General features: G+C 41.5%; 1 protein-coding gene across 2 annotated transcripts in view; it reads right to left on the reverse strand.

Moving 5' to 3' along the window:
- Positions 1-756: 756 nt before the first annotated feature.
- The window catches only part of LOC146812049 (rho GTPase-activating protein 39-like), a 485,991-nt gene continuing 463,933 nt past the window's right edge, over positions 757-22,814 (reverse strand). For both annotated transcript variants that reach the window (XM_085619026.1, XM_085619025.1), the window contains one exon: positions 757-7,720. In XM_085619026.1, the coding sequence (XP_085475152.1) occupies positions 7,526-7,720 (195 nt within the window). In that variant the 3' untranslated portion in view covers positions 757-7,525. The remainder of the gene's footprint in view (positions 7,721-22,814) is intronic.

Here is a 22,814-nt window from a genome sequence, read left to right on the forward strand (position 1 = left end):
GCATTGAATCCTGGCTTAAAGCTTTGGTGCATGTTTGTCATTGAAGAAAGTGCTTACACAACTGGGCAGTTAAAAGCTATCAGGACCCCCACAAATACCGGATTTACAATTCAAGAGGTTTAAAATGTGAAAATGATTGTGGTTTTCAACGCATGTTTATTTACTTTTTATGCGTTCAGAGAACTCTTTTGATTCAATGGCAACCAAACCAGCAACCTCAACAAAGAATTGTATGTGACATGAAAAAGAAAAAAAAAAGCCAGCTGAGATAGCTTGAAACGTGCCCCCTTTGACGTTGATTGTGCACTGGTTTCACCAACACCCAGCCCCTGCTTTTCTTATTGTCACCCACAGTCAACCTCTAGGATGCTGAGCTGTTCAGAAATGTCACCAAGAAAGCCTCTGCTTTTTATGCCCAAGTTGAGTGGAGGAGGAGGAGGGGGAGAAGCAGAATGTGGCGCTACAGCCAGAGCAGCCCACCTCAGAACTGAAGAATAAAGGGTTCAAGGCACGATGTTGACTCAACATCCTGTGATTCTGGGCAAATCACCTAATCTCAGGCTTTAAAAAAAAAAGTGAACTTGTGTAAAGTTACTGTTGCTCATGTAAAATGTCTCAATACCTTCCGAGGGGTAGAGTTTGTGCTATTTAAAATTGCCAAAATCGGAATAAATAGTAAACAGGAAATAGTTTGTGTTGATGAAACCGATTTTTTTCATTTAAACCATGGAACAAAATATTCTACAGCAAAAGAAACATTTTTGTAATTGTAACTTTATTATTCATAAAATATTTGTTTACGGTCTTACATTTACAAAACTTTTTGGCATAACGAAAACAAAATTATCCAGTGTAATTGAATATCTTATTATACAGGGTTGGCAAAAAAGGCATTCATATAGAACAGCGGCATTAGAAATACAAAAAAAAGTATGTATATATTTACAGGTGATCTAAGTGCGAAGACTATCGTAAATAAGGATGGTCTGCAGATGAAAAATCATGCTCTCAAGAGCAACTGAACACATTCTGGGGAAAAAATAAAAAAGTAGGACAATATCTGAACAAGAACCAAGAACCTTTTAACTTAATAAAAATTAAAAACAAATATAAAAGAACAAAATGACTGCCTGTGTCCAAAAAACACATCCTACCACATCAAACTCAAAAACGCATGTCTTAGTTCTCAGAAAATATACTACTTTACTAACCACAAACATACACTTTTATGCAATCTGTCAAACACCAAATGATTGGAAATTATATAAATGTCCTTGCAGATTAATGTATATGTTACAGACTGTGATGAGACGGTAAACTACTTCGTTCCCAGGCATGGACAGGCCTTGATAATAGGAAGTGCAGTTAAGCCTATTCCTTTTCAGATTAACATTTTAAGGCCTTCCCTTAAATCCTACTAGCACAACAAATACTTCCCATTTGTGTTAATAGTTCTCCGTGTACATCCTGTTGTAAATACAGCAACTGTAAAACTGTGTATTTTCTTGTCTTGTGGGACCAGAGTGAGTGTTGCATTGAATGCTCATACATCCATGTATTAAAATGTATATATATTTTTTTGTTTGTTTTTTACAGTGGCTCCGGACTGCGTCGGTTCTGCAAACAAATGAAGAAAACATAGTGAAGGCATTCAAAGTATTATTTGTGATTTCTAGATACAAAAAAATATTTTCAGAGATTCCTGTGCTTGACCAACCGACCAGCAAATTTTTGTAGTTTGAGTTTTCTTTTTTTGAGAACTAAAGGTCGAAAAAATGCTTTCTGTGGCAAGCCAAGTGCAACAGTTGGGACATGGTCCTCCTTTAACACGTCTTATTACAAACATTTGTAATGAAAAGTAGGTGGGTTGTAAACGTTTGCTTTGCATAGGAATGAGCCATCTAACTGCTGTGCAATCTGCTCATTTTCAGTCATAACACTGCATAACTTAAAAATGTTATTAAAAAAAGAAACCTGCTTACTTGGTACTTTAGAGTTAAAGGTTTTAGAACACCGTAAAAAAGAAATCAGTGTTTGAATCAAAGTAAACAAACCCAAGACTCTAACCAATTTTCTGCTTCTGATGTCTACCACACGTCTGCAAGCATCAAAGTAACCAAAACTCACAGCCACAATAAGCAAAACAATTTTAACTGGGGGAAAAAAAAAACATGTTGTGGTCATACTGTGCACAGCCGGTGTTGCTGCTCTAGGCCAACAACCAGTGTCTGCAAAGTGGCCTTCTAAGGATACATGGTGATTATTTTCATGGAGCTAACAGTTATACAACACTAAGAACACACTAGGATATCAGTACTAAATGGCGTTTTAAATAATGTTTTAAAATATGACATTCTTTTAGCTTCAGCATCCATTAACCGTGAATTGGTAAATTAAACATTATTGGGACCTGAAATCTATTAATGAACAATATTATACACCTAGCATACGTGCCCCCAGTTATCCACATACAAAGGATTCCTATCCTGACCACGGGATCCCTTTAAATCCACTCAGCACTGAACCCACCATTGCCATCCTTCTTGACAAATAAATTATTCCAGCTCCAATCAAGTGATTAAATCCTATGTGCAGGAAAAATGCTGCACCGCCGAGGGCACACATGCACCACAATGTAGAGTAGATGAATTCTAAACCAACTTTCAAAAGCACTCCTGATCAAAGAGTTGATGGAACCTTCTGTCAGACCGTTGATCTGGATGGGTGGCAATTCTAATTGAGGCAGTTATAATGTTGATTGCAGAGCTTATGTCACCATGGATGGGTAGCGTGAGGTCGTCAGGATGAACAAGATCAAGAGAAGGCTTATGACCTCGAGCACTGGACCGGCATGTTCTTGTAGGGGTGGAGTGTCATGGGCATCAGAACATCTGATAAGAGTATGTACAAGTGGAATGTTAAATTGCTACCCAGATCTGATGTAGGAAACCATTTAAGAAAAGGTGTAAAGTCTTGCAGGAAAATGGAAAATGTTATCCACCTGGTGAGCAGAGTATACATCAGAGGTATTGGCAGTTGGAGACCTACAGAGCATTGGCTGTAAGAAGGAGCGTATATTTATGGATTGAGTGTCTGGAAAACAGTAAGGGTACTGCAGGAAGAATTCAGGAAGTACCTGAAAAGGACAAATATTCTTTTTAGTACTTGTTTAAAGAAACATTTGCTGTTGAGGAAGAGACAGAACAATAAATAGTCTTGTTTTGCACAAGCTATGGGATGCTGACGATTGAGAGGACTAGAATCTTCTGTGTGCCAACGGTAGGAAAGTGTGTGGATTGTGGAAATACATATGGGAAAATCTGGTAATATACTTGAGAAAATCAATGGAATTTACTAAAGCATCTTAATAAGAAGCAAAGAGGTGGGCGAAGAGTCAAAGATGATCCACAAGGTATTTGAGTACCGAATGCTTGCTACAAACGGGAGTCCAGAACCATGATGAAAGCCTGTCTTGCGTTATGAGATCGAGGGAAAGGGTCACATAGAGTAATAAAAAGGAGTTTGATAATCTTATTTTTGATAACTACAACCAAATTTGTGAATTTGTTTGCAAAGTGTGATAGTAGTATCAAGAAAGTCACAAGGAATGGAACGACGCAAGAGGTCTGCATTGCAATATGTCTGCTGCCAATGGTGTTGGAGAACAGTGGTAAGAGCATGAAGGCAACATGTGGCAAGAAGAACAACGAGGAAGGAAGATAATGTGAAGGAAATGGGAATTTAAGTTCTAACCAGGGAACTATGGAACACAAAATACAGAAGTCAAACATGTATGTATGTACATATTGACTGCAAGGCCATTTATGACTTATTCTGGAATCAAGCAAAAGAACATGTTTCTGTTTTTGTACACACTTAACTAATTATATCACAGACTTGCTTGACCAGACAAATAAACAGGAAACTTGAAATCAATTCTACATTTTTAAACAGTATATTTAGATGTCAGAATATGCCATGTGTGAGAATTTTGTTCGGGAGTTAAGACCTATTGATAAGGAACAACTGTGTACCACTAAGATAGTTGTACAAACAAAATGGTAACTTGTGGAGCTCTTCATGGCCTTATCAGCAAGGCCATCTCTGTCTTTGGCTATTTATTGAAGTTCTGAATTCAGAATGTAACCGAAAAATTCCCGAAATTAGTGGGGACAGTTCACGTTTGTTTTACTGTTATGTGGTACATTTTTACTCCTATACAGACTCCTGTACTAGGAGGTACTAGTGGCAATAATAAGCCCTGTATTTTAACTTGGTGCAAGTGCACACTTGAAGTGTTTGCAACACTCTAGGTTCTTTAACATATAAGATGCAGCTTAGAACTTGGTGCACACTAACTAATGCTTATCCCTGGATATTTGCAGCCTATGAGTGGGTTTCCTGCTGCTCCAATTCTTGTTGGAACTGGGTGCACAGCAGCAGAATAGGAGTTGAGTAACAGCCTCAGCAACTCAAAGCCAATTGCCCTTTATAAAATGTTTCCAGAGTAACTACATGTCATCATAATTTGCCCTATTACAGGTCTCCATATCTTTCACAAAGGAAACAATGAAACTCGGCCCAGCTCCAGCAGCTCAAAGCTTGGTGCATGCCAGTTTCGCTGTGATAATTCAGTGCAAATAGGCGTACAATAGATGTTCCCAACCAAATTCATGGCAGTGCACAGCTTAATAAAATGATCTATAAAGAAAGGTCACAGCCTAATGCTTGGTTGTATAAAGGATACACTATAACCTAATGCAGCTGTGCCCAGCTGTAGCATTCCATGTGACTAACATCTGGGTTGCATGAATAATCATCCACTTCCAAAGGTACAGACGTACTTCAGAGATCACAGTCAATGCAGGGTTTATGACTAATAATTCACAGTCTGACGCAGATGTGTATGACAGAATAGTTCAAAGTCCAATACAGGAGCCTACATCTGATATTTCAGTGCTTCATTCAAGTGGTGTGTAGGATTGATTATTCACAGTCCAATGCAGGGACCTATGATGGCCTACAGCCTAAAGCAGAAGTGTCCAGCTACAGCTGTTCAGTGCCCTATACAAGGGCACACAACTAAGTCTTGTTTTTTCCGTTGCGGACTTGAAAAACAAAACTCAGTCAAGAAGTAAGAATAACCACCTGATAAGCACAAACTATAGACCAAGGGGACTAGCTTGACTGCGAGGACTTCAAGAAGATGCTCTGACCCTGATTTAGTACTTGTTCTCAGTCTGTGCTCATCTTTCCAAGTACGCTGCACTGATGTCTATAAGCATTCTATCCCGGGTTTTACAAATTTGCTCATCTATGCTCAAGCTGAAGGTCTTCAAAGGCAGACCTGTATTGCATCATGTTCAAACCAATGAGGAGGGTGACATGGTAGCTTGCAACCAAAACAAGAAGTCTAAATGTCCAAAGTGCAGGAAACTTCAAAAACCTTCTTTAGACTAAAGCTCTAGGAGATGTGGTCCCTGTCTTGGGGAAATCAGTGCTTTCTTGTTGACAATCTCAAGACCAAGTACTCCGAAGCTAGGGTAGGTAAGAACAGAGAAAAGATCAGAGTAGAAAGAAACAGAATACTGTCCTGGTCTCTCTTGTGCTTTTAATGTGTGCAGGCAAAGAGGCACGTTTGATGGCTTGGCCAGATGTTAATACTGAACCTTTAGAGTTACAATAAAACTGAGAAAGGTCCAGCACCTGGGGCTGATACAGTATACTGTGGAAGCAGAGCATTACATATCCTGCGGGTCAAAGGGACCAAAGCAAAATCCTGTCATTTCGGCATATCGGGCTGCACTGTATTCGGAGAAAAACAGATCAACTCCGAACAATTACGTACAAGGGATAATGCTCAACTGCTTGAGCAACTTATGAGTGTTTTACAGTGCAGAAAAATATAAATATGCTAAGTGCATTGGATAGTAACTGCATGGTTGCAATGCCAATTAAGTTAGTCTTTGAATGCCTAAATTAGAGCTCCAGACTTTTGCCACCCCTACAAGCACCCAGTCTAATGAAATATGGGGCCTGATTTGGTCAGCTGTGACACAAATATATAAATCCATCATCCGTGCAAGCAGTACTTCGAGCAAACTCTTAATCTACTCAGCGTGTGACTGACCTTGTCTTTGGTTTGTACTCTGCAAGTAAGCCAAAGCCATTTGTGCTGATGGAATGCGTTACGATCTGAGCTGCTTGAAACCTTTTAGCGGTTGACTAGTAAGTCATACCATAAGTAATTAAGGCCTACCTGTGCTTTAAAAAGTTGTGTATGTGCTATACACAGAAGAGCAACGAATACATGGATAAGGAATAGAATTATAGTCACCCATTTAAGTGGCAAAGGTAAAAATGTCTGCACCACTCGAGTTCCCCAAAAAGTCCCTAAAGAACACAATACAAATGAAGATCCAGGGCAACAATTCTTTTGGATTTGCAGAATAACATATCAGATTTGTTTCTGGAAGTGTGAAGTATACTGTTTATGTTACAGTAAGTGAGGTCTTACTACAGGAATCAGCTGTTCAGGAAAGAGCCTCCTGTGCAGCTGGACTGCTATATGCTTTTTTGCATAACATGGGACATGATCTAGAACGGCATAGTTGAAGACAAGTGAGGATATGGACTCTAAAGTTAATGTTTCATATGTAAATCAATGGTGTAATAATTTTTGATGCGTAACAACAAGATTATGATTTGTAACCAGATGGATTTTAGCGATCCCGTCTGTTTCAGAGTAACAATTTGTAATGTGAACAGGGCGTGGGCATAGGGCAAGTCACACTGCAGACTTTATGAAGAATATGTCTCCATGAAAACGAAGACACTGAATTACAATACTTTACAACATCATCTTCTAAATTTCCTATGTGCCTCATATTTATCAGTTTTGACTCTCACCATGTCATGGAGAGGAGTGTGTCTATAAGGTGCATTGGAGAAAAACAATACTTTAAAACTGCCACATGTCGATCAGATCAACAGAAATAGTAATCCCATTTAAAGATACAAAGGGGCTTCAATCAATATTGACTCACAACACTGATGTCAGAAAAAGAATAAGGAGCCCTAAAAAATAAGTCTCTTCTACAGATCAGCAGCAGCATTTAAAGCATAATTGGGAACAACAAGCAGTGATCCAAGGATAGCGGGTTACTGGAGAACACTGTTTAGCCCTTCTTCTGCAAACTTGACCTAATTTGGACCAGGAATAATCTGCAGCAGTGATGAGATATGATTCGTTATGAGAACTACATTCCAGTAATCTCTGGATTTATTAAAGGTATGAAATGTATTGCTGTTTAGCTCAATGCATAACTTAAAAGAACTGTTTCCAGTATTGCATCGAAGTTTACAAACATAAGTACACTTTCCAAAACCTGACACACCAAACACTAAGCTGTACAGTTTCTCCGCCTCTATTGAAGGCTGACACGCAAAAAATATGTCCTCTATACGTTCACTCCCAGTTTCCCCACATAATGCAGACATATGACAAAAAATGTGATGTACATTCCTAAAGAAGCCCCTTAACGAAGCTCGTGTCCAGGTGCACTATCAGCATCCGCAGAAAAGACATCTCCTTGCGCGTGTTTTCAAAGATGATCCTGGGCTCATCTGACTGGCACCGGAGGCAGTTGGGCGCCATCACCATAGCTAGATTGTTTACATCCATCTTGGTTGTGCCCACATTGGCCGGATGTGCAAAAATCTGCCCAATGAGAGAGAGGAAGAGGATAAGTTAGAAGGGAGTCAAAGTCAAAGAAAACATGGAACAGGAAAATTCAGATTTTCTTTTGCTTTAAAGCCCAGGAATCTTCCATTAACAAGTCTCTGTCAGCACATTAGCTAATTAAACAACGCCTCCGGGATCATTTCTCAATCATTTTTCATTTATACAACAATTAAAATAAAGCTCCTCCAGTCTTTGGAGTGTTTCAATTTTTGGAGGCAGTTTGTATCAAGCAGACAGTCAAAGGGGTGATCACCATGGTGTGTGCCCAGACAGTGGATTACAGCAGAAATACAGATATATTAGCAGTAGGGCAGTGCAGAGACTGGATGAACACGGTGGATTGACTCAGGAAGTGAGATGGGTTTGCCAACAAGCTACTACCTAATATCAAGTACACTAGTCCCTTCTCAGATAGGAGTTCTGGGATGTCCTCGGAATGCATTTGCAACTTAAACTAAAAGAGTACTAATTGACAGGACTTGACAAACGACAAAGCTGAAAAGAACAGGATGAAAAGGGGCAAGACACAGTATAATGCACGAGAGAGCTGGAAGAGATGCCCTTCGCGTTCAAAAGAAAATCTTTGGTTGCACTGCGTTAAGGTCAGACCAGGAGCGGTAAAGGAGATGGACGAACACACACAAAGCGTTTGAAGCACAACAGCAAGTGTGACACAGTTACAAAAATAGCCAAAATGAGGACGCAATAATTGCATGACGATTTGAATAACATAGTATGTGTATTTGAGGAAAATATATGCCTGAATCCCTATGCGCACTGTTAGTGGTTTATGACCTATCACAATTATCAGTGTATACACAAACGCTTTGAACAGTTGCACAAAACAACATTTTCATTTCTTTTATCTTTTTTAAAAATCCCATGTATTTACAGAATTTCACAATTCAAAAACTATGTTAGATCATTAATACAGAAACACATTATTCAACGATTCTTGTGGATTCCACTCGATGCTTGTGTAACCCTGTGCATTTCAGGAAATGTGTCCCTTCCTCAGGGGCCTCTGTATCAAATAACAAAAGTTATTTAGTTAACCAAAACCTCACACCTCAACCAAGGAAACAATTATAGCTCATCAAGTAATGCCTTATTGAGTTTACTTATATGGTGGTTCATATGTACTCACCAACATCATGTGTGTTTCAGTGTTCATCTATGGTATATCAACATCTTCCAAGAGCTTACCGGTCGCCATTTCAAAATAACTTGTTGTGTGAAACATTAAACCAGTATCACTGCGTATCACCTTCAGGGAATAATCTCTGTTGGAAATTACTCACAATTTAAGTGGGATCATCAATATCTTTCATCATAAGCAGATTGTCCAAATCTTCCTTAAAAATAACACAGTTCTTAATACAAAAAGTACACTGGATTTGTGTACCTTACATCCCACTATTTATATACCCATACCTGAAACTCAAAAGGGATTCCTACGAACCACTTGTTGCAGTCTGCTTGTTCTCTGTTCAACCTTCAACCAAAAACAGAAAACAAATATCCATTTACTTGGCCTCTATGCCAACACTAGTTCTATTTCTAACCTCTCAAGGTGCCTACCAGGTACTCCCGTACGTCAAGCCACTCCTGTGGTTCTCTGTTTGGACGAGTATCCACTTCCCCTACCCTTCCTCTTTTCAACGGACACCCTTCGAACATACGTGATGCCAGGAGTCTCCCGTTCCCGCAACCAATGACGGACCATTCAACACTATTCTTCTGTGGCGCTTGTCTGGTGGACATCTTGTCAAGATACTCATACGGAAAACCCCTTTATAACATTGCTATGTGATTAACTCCGCAACTAAGAACGCCTCCATTATCTCATTCCTACCTCAATAGTTTGTGGCTATAGAGCCGAATAATCACATGCTCCAACAGAATTATTTGCTTTTTAGCCCACTTTTTTACAAACCATGTTCAGTAAGCAACGATGCGATCATAACTAAACACAATACCACAGTGTGCATTATGTCTGTAGATAGTAGATGTTCATGTACATATTCATGACTGTATTCAAACTAACGTCATTTCTATTTGCTTTGTTTACATAAATATCCTTCCTTACTCCTTTACATTTAATGCGTTGTGTATTGCTCTATTATCACCCAATGTTGGTATGTCTCTCGTGGTGTGCCTGATATATCATGGATGTGAACACAAAGATGTAATTTTAAGTGGTTTTAGATGTGTTATAAAAACAGCTCATATCCATATTGTTGTTAAGACCTAATGGCATCATAGTATTGATTTTTTTATCCCAAAAATGTCCTGTTGTAGTAATGTCTTGGTGGGATACATGCCTTCTTTAATGGTTACTACTTCAAATATTAAAAACCTGAGTTGAGCAATGTTATGGCATTTTTCTAACCAATGTGCCACTAAATTAGAATGAGTGTTCTTGTTCCGAATCACGCTCTTAGATTCAGTGATCCTAACCTTTATTTTTCTTTCAGTTTTACCGATGTACAACATTCCGCAAGGGCAATTTATGCAATATATAACATTGGCTGGATTACAATTCGCTGAGTGTTTCAGTGTCACCGATTCTCCAGTCTTAGGATGGGTAATACTGTTGCCCACGATTACATTATTCTAAAGTATGCATTTTTGACACTTCTTTGTGCCTTCCATACTCATTTGTTGTGATCTGGTTTTTGGTGTCAATAGTTCCTTTAAATTTCTTGTTCTAATGTAGGCAAATAATGGTCTGGATTAAAAAATTCCTATGGAATCTGTTTCAGTTTGTAATAGGTCCCACCGTTTCGGAATCAATTTTTGAATGTATTTTGATGTTTGCTTCTTTCCTAATTTCAGCTGTTTGCTTAACAGATCTGTTTGTTGAGATCTTAACTATGGCTTATTCACAGGTCATTGTATCTGAAGAAATTCTTTTTGCTCCCATTATTTGAGAGTAAGGTACATTTTCAAGCAATTTCGGGGGATGAAAACTTTGGAAATGTAACGCACTGTTGCAATCAGTGGGTTTAGTGTATACACTTGTTCTTATACATGGGTTGTTTTTTTCAATCCAAACATCAATGAAAACTACACTGGTCTTGCTCACTGTGTGAGTGAATGTTATATTGTCATTTTTGGTACTTAGGGCCGTAATGTTTTCAATAAGATTGTTTTCCCTGTTCAGCCATATCAGAAATATGTCTTCAATATATCGACAATAAAATGCTAAAATGTCACTCCATGAGTTGTCTGATAAGATGTGGTCCTGTTCGAACTTAGCCATGAAGATGTTTGCAGAAACAGGTGCCCCCCCCCCAACCCATAAGTGCTGCTGATTTGTAGGAAAAAATCCTCTTGCCATTTAAAGTAACTTGATGCCAAGCTGGAGCCATTGGGACTCGATGCTTTTACAATTAAATACCCACCTAACCTATCAATAAATGCATCTAAACGTCTCAAACACAGAATTCTTAATTTTTATCCAGAAACCTTAATCTCTGATCCCTACTCCTGCTTTAAAAAGGGTTTTCTACTCGAAAAGAAGAGCTAAATGGAGGAAATCATTCCACTCACTACTCATTATCACTTCTTCCAAAATATTTGCACACGACTAAGGCTCTTGATAGTCCCCTCACCCATTTTCAAAGCTGATGCTCCATCACCATGTATAACAATGGGATAATCCTCATCCAAGCTGCTGACCGTCATCTAGGTACTTTTGAGGAAACTTTTCACATCATCAAGAAATCCATAACTAACAGCGATCTTGACATTGCAAATAGGAGGCTTAGCACCTCATCCCTCACACAACTCCCTCAAGTAATCTCGTTACATAGTCCCTCCCACCTTTTCACTCCTCCCACAACATTTTCTCTTCGAGCAGCTCATACTTTCCCATCTTCCCATCTCTGCCAGTGGGATCTGATTCTCACATGATTATCAGTGATCTTACTCAGCACACCACCCACCCCCTAATCTTGGTAGCCATAGCAATGGCTCTCCCTCTGCCACTACACATACACTCACATCCTGCACTAGCCCCTGCCTACTTGCTACTAATATGTCTCCCACACGACCCATGGCTCACAAGGTAACCACTATGAAGTCTGAACCCATTTTCACTAACAACATCAGTACTCATACAACCCTTGCATCTCCCACGCTCCCTGGCAAGCCTAGTTATCTCTCCAATTCAAACTCTCCTCTTCTGGATCTCCCAGGCCAGCATCACCCTAACTCCACAATCAGATCTCCCTCCCTACATACGGGCTCCCGGATACACTCCTTGTTGTCTGATCATCACCTCTTTCCTGCTTCATGCCTAGCTGATATCTCTCGGGATCTTCAACTACTTATGGCTGACCTACAAAAGCTTACGATCATCACCTCAGAATTGGGTAATGACTTTTTGGCTCACAGGTCGTTAGGGAAGAACAGAAATAATCAAGTACCAGCTACTAACTACTACACTAAGCTGTCATCTTCCATTTCAGTGAAGGGATTATCTCCCTATGCGGCGTCTCCCTCCCGAAAGTTGGAGAACCACTCCTTGCCTGGATGCTGCCTCCAGACCTTGTAGATTTAAGATCTCCTTAAAAGATTGTGAAATTCACTCCCTCCTTCTTACATACAATTCAACTCATACAGCCAATCTGGATAAACAGGACCATATTCAGTCTATTTCCCCAAACCCTCACAGAAGATCCAGACACAACCCTAATATTATAAACACCGTCAACCTCAAACAAGTTCTCATCACTCAGTCTACCTCATCCGAAGTCACCACTTGAATTACATGCTTATTAATTGTAGATCTGCTGTGAAACATGCCGCAGACATCGCTGATCTGATCTTGGCGCAGGATCTTGACATTCTAATACTTACGGAAACCTGGCTAAAGGAGTCTCCTGGTCCGGTCCTTGACATCCTAGTCCCTCCTAGCCATAACATCATTAAACTTGACAGATCGGTCAAACCCGGTGGAGGGTTCGCCTGTATATATCTGAATAGTCTTATTGTGAAAGAGTCACACCCTGCTACTCTCTCCTCTTGCGAATACATGTGTATAGACATCACAAGCAACCACAGGCCTCTATGCACCTTGCACACATTCTACCATCCGCCGGGTGATAACGTCCCTTTTGTGGAACAAATTATGGAAACCATCTACTCCAATGTAGATCATCACTGCCCCCAAATCTTTCTCGGAGACTTCAATCTTAACTGGAATTACGTTGATGACCCTGCAGTGAATAGCCTCAAAACTTACCTAGTTGACGTTAACATGATTAAAATTTGTGACAGCCTCACTCAGATCTCAGGCTTGATCCTGGACCTATTCATCACTAAACCCACCTCCATTCAACTTGATTCGATTGTCCCTTATGACTGGACTGATCATCACTACATGTCCTTCCGCATTATGGAACCTTGGACTAAGATAAAATCTCAACCTAAGAAACCTAGGCAGTGGAAACAATCCATCTGAAATACAACATTGAATTAAATGATAAAGGGCTGCTCGTTTGGAGACGTGGGGGCGCGTTGCTGACTCCCGCTGTGTGTCCTACCTGGTGTGTCCTGTGTGCTCCGGTCCGCTGCTCATCTGTCCTCCGCCGCCGCCAATACCAACGCGGCCGCTGAGTGGGGACTACAATTCCCAGCTGCCTGTGCGGCCGGAACTCGCCGACAGCGTTTCCCGCGCCAGGAGGCGCTTAAAAATCAGGCACTCCCCCCGCGACGCGGGACGCGCGCGGGCGACGCCGGGCTAAGCCCGGGCAAATGGCGGGCCCTCTGAGGTCCTCAGAGGTCAACAGTGGTCGGGCGGGCCACCCATCTAAGCTGCAGAAAGGTGAGAGAAGCGATATGGCCACAAGGGGGAAGCGCTCTGCTATTCAAAGTGGCGGCCCAGATGTGGCACATCCGAGTATACCGTTATCCTTGGAAAGTATGCTGGATAATGCTTTCAACATGGTTGCCAATGTAATTGCGAGTACAGAGAGACGGATGTCACTGGAGCTTTCACGTGCACACCCTGAGCCCAGGGACTCAAGTATAGCTTACACTATACCCTTATCTCCAACTGTTATAGTGTCTAAATCCAATGTGCCACACCCACCATCTATTACCCTTGAGGAGGAAAGCGACACTATTATTCTTGAATCCCAGCTTGACACCACTGAATACGTCCCTATCCCTCATATATCCCCGAAAGCCAAACCTGCTGGAGGAAAAAGGAAAAGACGCCCCCCAAAATCCTTAAATACCAAAAGGAAACCAGCTCTGTATAACAAGGGCCAACCCACACCGCAGAGTATGTGGACTAGAGGGAAGCAAAAGACAATAGGGGGCAGTAGTGTTACGACTGATGAAGTGCAATTGGTCGAAGGACTCCTGGATATTACTCCCCCCAGTAACGGTATAAACAGTACTTATACACAGACTGAGCCAGTTAGTGAAAATATTTCAGTAATGAAATCAAATGCTAATTTTATGGAAACTATTGTAGATACCGTTTTTTAAACAGTTAGAATGTCAAATGATCAAACAGTTTAATAATATTTTTAAAAGATTGGACCGTATTGAAACCTTGATTAAGAATGAGGATGTTAAGAGGAAGGGGGCTATTAGCCTTGACCTAATAAGGGGCGAGCGCTTTTTGAATGATTTAGAAACTGTTAATAAAGGTATTTTAAGCGAGGAGCAAAATGCCCCTAGAAAAGTTACTATTGCAAACATTGTATCGAAAAGCGCCAATGATGGGAGAAATTACACTTCAAAAAACCCCCAGCACACCCTGACTACAGTCATAGATGCCCCAACACTATAGCCACTAATACGCTTAAGGATGCTCCCACCCTCCATGCCACAGGAAGGAAGGTACCTATTAACACTGCATCAGACAAGGGTCAAATAACTATCACAAGGCCAACAATGTACTCAGGGCCTGTCCTTAATTTGCCTCCCGACGCCTGCCCTTATGTAATAATTTTGGCAGGCGTACCTCAGTTAAGGGAGGGACAGAGCGAGACATGGATGCAGCTTAATAACAAATGCATAGATTGGCTATCTAAACACAAAGGGGTAGGACCCAATATCATGAGAGAAATTTTGACTACACGACGGGTGAGCTGGGTTGGGCCACTACCAAAGAACATAGAAGGGGATTGTATTGTCATCAATTTTAGAAATCCCTCTACAGCTAAATTTATCCTTGGCAGTACTAATATGTGTTTCTCCCCACCTACTGACATAACCTCCTTGCCATTGGGTTACTTTTACAGACCTCATCATAGACCCCCCAGCTCCATTTTTTCACCTCTTCCCCTATATAACAGGTACAGTGCCCTGTGTGACCTGGGCACTCTGGACTGACCACCAACTATCACGTCAGATTCAGCAATTAGGAACTATTCTAAGATACCCGGGCCAGCAGGGGATTCACCTATTAATTCAACTATAGTGATTGCTAACGATGATAAGGTGCCTAAGAACAATAGCCATGTTTTTACTCCGGTACCATCTACCAACAATCTGGCAATCCTAAGCTGGAATATAGCAGGTTTAAATGCTAAAGTTACAAATAGGGACTGGGTGGACTGGGTTTCTAAAATTGATATTTTAATGTTTCAAGAAACTTGGTGCACCACTCCTCTTCTTTTTGATTGTTTCTGTTGTTTTAATCAAACTGCTTCTACACCTGCTATAGGTAGACCTAGCGGGGGACTATCAACATGGGTCAAAATAGGTGCAAATGTCAAAATCGAACCACTGGAAACATACAATAGAAATTTCCAGGCATTGCTCTATATTAGCAGTGTTAGAATTTGTTTAATAAATTTTTATAACAATGATTTTAAAACACATCCCAATATGAATTTTATCAAGTTGTTTAATTTTATTGACGATATTATTGAAGGACAAAAGTGTGGTAAACTTGATGGGATATGTGTAGGAGGTGATTTTAATGCACACATTCACCGTCAAACTCCTCCCTGTAAAAGAGGTGAAGAATTATCCAACCTTCTGGCCACGAGGGACTTAATCAATGTTATGGAAAAAGTAAACACTATGGAGAAAATTCGCCCCGTGGCCACTTATATCGGACATGGGAGTGCTTCCACAATTGACTATGTATTCATGAGCCCTATGCTCGTGGACCTTTTATTAGAGGCCTCAGTAGTCAGGTGTATATATAGCGACCATCACCCCATTCTATCCACTCTTAAACTTCCTCACAAAAAGCCGAAGCGGAAAGAAATAGGGGCAAAAAACCTAATCGCGTCGACAGATAGGCTAAGGGTGGTTTGGAAGGGGATTGACAATAAGGGGGTACTAGCCCGAGTTGTAAAATCTTATCCTGGACTAGTCTTTACCTGCCTGTCATCCGACCACCCTGACTATGCGATTGTGGAAGCATTCACTGAACTGTGCAAGACTATAAAGAAGGAGATATCCAAGCCAGTCTTAATTAATACTAACATCATCCCTAGATGGTTTGACAACTCTTGCTCTAGAGCAAACAGAGATCTGAGAGCTGCCTTAAAGATCGATCCACCAGATCAGTCTTTGGTGAGGACCCTGAGGTCTAGCTACAAACGTGCTTTAAGAACACGATCCGAAGAGCTTTTAAAAACCCATTGGGAATCACTCATACGAACTGCAGCAACAAAGGATATTGCCGGGTTTTGGAGAGAGGTCAAGAACCTGAAATCATTTGGCTCCAATATTACTCCCATAACTTGTAGCATACCAGGGGACGTATGGGTGAAGCACTTTACAAATATTTACATGGCATCGACTCCTCCTATTGAAAATTGTCAATTATCTAAGTTTCCGTATATCTCAATAACGGAAGTAGAGGATGCAATTCTTCAAAGCGCAGGAAACAAAGCGCCAGGGCCTGATGGAGTATCTATTGATTTAATAAAATCAGAGCCTGACCTATGGTCCCCACTTTTGTGTAATGTTTTTAATAATTTATCAAACACTTCACTGCCTGATTCTTGGGCCAATAGCACCATCGTACCAATTTTTAAAAAAGGGGACAGACTTGATCCTGGGAGTTACCGCCCGATATCATTAATTGACAATACATTGAAGATTTTGGGCAGGGTCATTTTTAATAAGATTAACATTTGGACCGAAGAAAATAAAATTTTACATCCATGCCAGCTAGGCTTTAGAAGCAACGTAGGGACGGTTGAGCAGTGCTTGAACCTAAACCTAGTTTTAGATAAATACACTATAGCTAAAAAATCCCCACTTTACCTAGGTTTTATGGATCTAAGCTCTGCTTTTGATTTTGTCAACCGATCACGCCTATGGACAGCCTTGCTGAGATATGGTTTGGATGAATCTCTGGTCCATTTTCTGGCCCATTTACACAGTGATTTAAAAGCCTGTGTTCGTATTAATAACGATGGTGAAGTTTCGGGCGAGATTTTAATCGGCAGGGGTGTAAGACAAGGTTGTGTCTTGGCTCCCCTGCTTTTTATTTTATATATAAATGAACTAAGTACATCCTTGGATAAACTGACTACTGATGTTCCGCTCGTTAACGGCAAACCCCTCCCTGTATTGCTTTATGCCGACGATGCGGTACTTTTAGGCCGTACACCTAATGCACTTCGCACTTTAATATCAGGCTTTGTCTCCTATATGGCCGACCTTGACTTATGCACAAATTTTAAAAAATCTTATAGAACGTCTTGTGGGCCAAAGAAACATAAAATCTGCCATATTACGTCAGGGAACAATGTTTTAAATAGCACTAGCACTTTCCCTTATTTAGGTCTGTTGTTTTCCGATTTCGGATCCTGGCAACCTCATGTTGCCAGAGGGAGGAATAAACTGGGTAAAGCCATCAACTCTATAATTACTTTACGCAAACCAAAGCACACTGAAGTCATTCTATCACTTTTACAAATTTATAAAACCCAGTGCGTCCCCACAGGAACTTATGGTGCCGAGGTGTGGGGATACTCGAGTTGCACGAACACCCAGATAGAAGAAAATAAATTCTGTAGGAAGGTACTGGGGGGGGGTTATCTCGGCACCATCATACGTGTGCCATAGAGAACTGAATCTCCCATATATAGAGGACTTTATAAAATCTAGACCTGCTCTGTTTTGGTTAAAAATTTGGCGTAATCCAGCAGCCTCACTGACCCGTGACATAATTTTAGACTGCCTAAAAAGTGAGCGGGCAAAATATATTCCCTGGCTTAACGCGGTACAGATGAGCCTTCTAAGCGTAGAAATGGGGCATCTCTTCTCAGCACCCGAAACAATTGATTCATCACATAAGACCATAGTGAAAAGGGCCTTATTTGATTTGTATCGAGTGAATAGAGAAAAAAACGAATTTACAAAGCCAGTAATTATTGGGTACATACCACTACAAACATCATGTACTAAGCCATCTAATATGCCCCAAGGCTACCTACGCAAGAAATTGGGCAGATGGAATCGGAGTTTGCTGTTTAGATTTAGGGATGGGAGTGTGGTAAACTTACTCTGCTTCCCCTTAGGTTACACTCATAATTTGGGGAATTTATTCTGCCCATGTAACCAGGGTGGAAAGCAAAGTTTGTTGCATTTTACATTGTTTTGTGGCTTTTATGTAAAATATACCAAACACTTTCTAATCCCTTATTTGAGAGCCAACGCCCTGACGGATTTTAATGAGGCTTTTAGAGTTTTACGGATGTTAAGTACTGACGATGTATTTACAGAGTCAACCACTTTCTTCAAATTGTTGTCCGTTCTCGTGCCTCAATGAATACGACCTGAAGTGTGTGGATTATTCTGCCAACTTAACTTATTGTGTTTTGCACATTGGCTGTCCATCCACCCTAATGAATTTGGTCTGACAGCCTGTTTATTATTTTGCACATTGTATTCTTGTACATTGGGTGTACCATTAGATATGCTGTTTTAAGATTAGTTTTTATTAATGACTCAGGTTGTTTTATTACTTGCACACTGCATATTTGCACATTTGATGTATCTTAGACAGTTTTATTATTCATTGGGATGACTTTTTATGCATTTTAATGGATGCATTTTCTAGAAATTTCTGACATGTTTGATCTAGAGCTATTTTTGCACTATTTGCGTATTGATATCTGCACTTATTTGACTGTGTATAAGAATGCTTGGTGTATTTTATATGTACTTTTATGGATGTTCTGTATATATCCGAATAAAGATCATTTGAAATTGAATTGAAATGATATTCCTTAGCTACATGACCTTGCCTCCACCTACTAACATGTCTGAAGTACATGACCTCACTGAGCATTACAGCAACTCCATACTGAACATTCTAGATGCTATTGCACCTTTGCAACTAAAATGAAGGTCCACCAAAGACCCCAAACCTTGATTCAACTATACCTTTAATATAAATAGACGCAATCTGAGACTAGCTGAACGATCCTGTGAGGCTCGCCATCTCTTGAACACCTTACGCTCCTGAGATCTAGAAGGAGCACTTACAATAAACCTATTAGAAGTGCAAAAGCTAACTTCTTCGTAAGCCAACTACATAAAGCCAGGAACAGGCCAAAAAGGCATTTTGAATGAATTAAACTCCAATCCAACAATCTTCCCATTCTTTCGCCAACAGCTTCTGTTATACAGCCAAATTGTGATGATTTTGCTGACTTCTTCCCCAAAAAGATGGATAAGATTGAAACTGACCTCCGGACATTGATGAACCAACTGACAGACTAATCCGCTATCTACCCCTCATCCCCAGCCACGCCCTGCTCCATGGCTCACACCCAAAAACAGCGCCTCCTGGAGCCAATTCACACCCTTTGCCGAAATCTTTATATGGTTGTGGGGTCCTCCACAGATAGCCACCACAATCCTTTAGAGCTCTCCCTAGTATTGCCTTGGGTCAGGTACATGAATCAAACCCACCCCATTGTTACGACTAGGGAGGTATGCCCAACTAATGATAGCAGACGGCTCAATTGGTCCCGGGTATCCCTTGACACAGAGAAACGAATAGTTTCTTACCTGTCGGTGTAGTTTTGCAGCTTGAAGACTTTCTGGATTCACTATGCTGTGCATTATTCCGCGGTCTGGTGGTTGGATCCGGAATCGTAGTATTTTTTCTCATGGCCCAGGTGGGCGTCGACGTCCCTCCATTTGGTGTCCTACCGTGACGTAAGCGCACTTCCTCCGGAAGCTCCCACCTTTGGGTGCCATCTTCGGATTCTTTTTTTCTTGTCTTGTGCTATTCTTGTTTTTCCTCTTCTTTTTTCAAAGTCTTTTTCCATTTTTAATCCCTTTCCTCCAGTCTCATCTTTCTGGCTGAGGTGGGTGGGTTCACTAGTGAATCCGGAAAGTCTTCAAGCTGCAAAACTACACTGACAGATAAGAAACTATTCGTTTTGCAGCGTGAATCTTTCTGGATTCACTATGCTGTGCATAGACTTTGTAGCAGTTTGCTATGTTTGTGGCGGCTGGGTGGAAGATGAGCGTTGGTTGTTGAATATATTTTGAAGCACTTTGTGTCCTACTTGTGCTTCCTTATTCATCTGTATATCCACGCAGTAGTGCTTAGTGAACGTGTGCACTGAAGCCCATGTTGCCGCCAGGCAAATGTCTTGGATGGGTGTGTTTGCCAGGAAAGCTATTGTTGCTCCCTTTTTTCTGGTAGAGTGAGCTTGTGCTGCTCATGTAGTTCTTGGCCTGTCTGCTTTTGGCAGAATTGGATTGTCTGTGCGATCCATCGTGCGATGGTGTTTTTAGTTACCAGTCTTCCCAAGAAACTGCTTGCGAAAGACACAAAGATTTGCTTTGTTTTCCTACAATCTTTAGTCCTTTCAATGTAATGGACCACTGCTCTTCTAGCGTCCAGAGTGTGCAGTGCACTCTCTCTCTGCGCTTGTTGATGGTTTTTGGAAGAAACTTGGTATCTGTTTTGTCTGGCTTATGGGGAACTTTGACACCCCCTTTGTCATGAAATGTGGGTCTGTTCTCATTACCACCATGTCATTGTGAATTTGAATGTAGGGTTCTTGTAGTGTTAGCGCTTGCAATTCGCTCACCCTGCGTAGCGAGGTGATTGCCACCAGAAAGGCTGTCTTTATGGTGAGCATATGTAGAGACGCCTTGTGAATGGGTTCGAAAGGTGCCTTCATAAGTTGCGTTAGAACTACATTGAGGTTCCATGCCGGCGGTGGCATCCTTTTTGGGGGGGCGATTCGTTTGGCCCCCTCCAGGAATCTTTTTACCACCTGGGATGTGAAGAAACTTTTTCCTGTTTCTCCTCTTGTATAGGATACTATTGCTGCTAGGTGTACTCTTAGCGAGGTGTAGCTTAGGTTACTCTTTAGCAAGTGTGTTAAGTATCTTAGCACTGTTGATTCCCTGGGGATTCTCTTCTGGAGCTCTTCCCTGATGCACCATTGGGTGAACCTTTTCCATTTTGCTACATAACACTTCCGTGTGGTGGGTCTCCTTGCCTCCCGCAGCACCGCCAGCGTGCTCTCTGGGAGCTTTAGGTGCGCAAACTCTAAGTCTTCAGGAGCCAAGCTGTTAGGCTGAGGCTCTCTGGTTCTGGGTGGAGCACCCTTCCGTTTTGCATCCGGAGCAGGTCTCTTCTTTTTGGGAACTTGTGTGGTGGCCCCTGTGCCATTTCCACAATTTGTGAGAACCAGGACTGCCTGGCCCACTGTGGTGCTATCAGAATCAGCGTCATGTTGCTGGTTCTGCACTTGCTGAGTACCCTGTCCATCAGCGGTATCGGGGAAAAAGCGTAGGCGAATGTCTTCGACCAGCTTATCCATAGGGCATTTCCTTGGGATTGCAGACCTGGCTGTCTGGATGCGAAGTATTGGCATTTTGCATTCTGGTGTGTTGCAAACAGGTCTATTTGCGGGGATCCCCACTTCTTGAATAGCTTTTGCGTTTCCTGTGGATTGAGCTCCCACTCGTGGGATGCTGATGTCTGTCTGCTGAGTCTGTCTGCTTCCACATTGTCCTTCCCTGGTAGATGTATCGCCAGGAGGTCTATTTGTAGTGGGATGGTCCATCTCCATATCTCCTGCCCTAGCCTTGATAGCGCTACTGATTGTGTTCCTCTCTGCTTGTTGATGTAGAACATCGTTGTGGTGTTGTCTGTTTGTATTAACACCCTTTGCCCATACAGCTGTTTTTGGAAGGCTTTTAGGGCAAGGAACACGGTCTTTAGTTCTAGGTAGTTGATGTGTTTGATCACATCTGTTTATGTCCACAAACCCCTGAGTAGGTTCATGTGCGCTACCCACCACATTTGGGATGCGTCTGTTGTGATGGTCACTGTTGGAGTTGGTGGCGTAAATGGCTTCCCCCTTGTTATGTTCTCTTTGTTCCACAACGCTATCTCCTCTTGCACTGTGTGCTTTACACCCACTAGATCTTCCCAACTCCCTGTTACCATTGTTGTTGGAGCCATTCCTGGAATGGTCTTATGTGGAGTCGAATATTTGGGACTAGGTGTATGCAGGACGCCATCATCCCCATGAGCTTGCTCACTGTCCTCACTGTCAGAGCTTGCCCCTTCCAGTATTGACGTGTCTCCTTTAGCAAAGCGAAGGTTCTCTTTTCGCTGGGGAACATCCAGCCCTGAATGGTGTTGATCTGTGCGCCCAGAAAGATCTTCACCTGTTCTGGTTCTATCGAGGACTTTCCCCAATGTATCGAAAACCCTAGTTCTGTCAGCGTGTGCATGACCCGCTGAGCATGTAGTTTGCATTGGTTATAGGAGTTTGCCTTTACCAGCCAGTCGTCAAGGTAGGGATATACATGTATTCCCTGCCTCCGTAGGTGCGCCGCTACCGCTGCTAGGCCTTTTGTGAAGACCCTTGGTATGGATTTCAGTTCAAGGGCTAGGGCCGTGAACTGGTAGTGCGCTTTGTTGATGGCAAATCTCAGTAGATGTTTGTGTTTTTGGTTCATGGGAATGTGTAGGTAGGCATACTTGAGGTCTATAGTGGACATAAAATCCCCGTCCCTTATTTGTGGTATAATTTCCTGTAGGGATGTCATTTTGAATTTTTGCGTTTTTATGTATTTGTTTAGGAACCGT

The sequence above is a fragment of the Triturus cristatus genome, chromosome 7 (assembly GCF_964204655.1).
Source record: "Triturus cristatus chromosome 7, aTriCri1.1, whole genome shotgun sequence".
Lineage (NCBI taxonomy): Eukaryota > Metazoa > Chordata > Amphibia > Caudata > Salamandridae > Triturus > Triturus cristatus.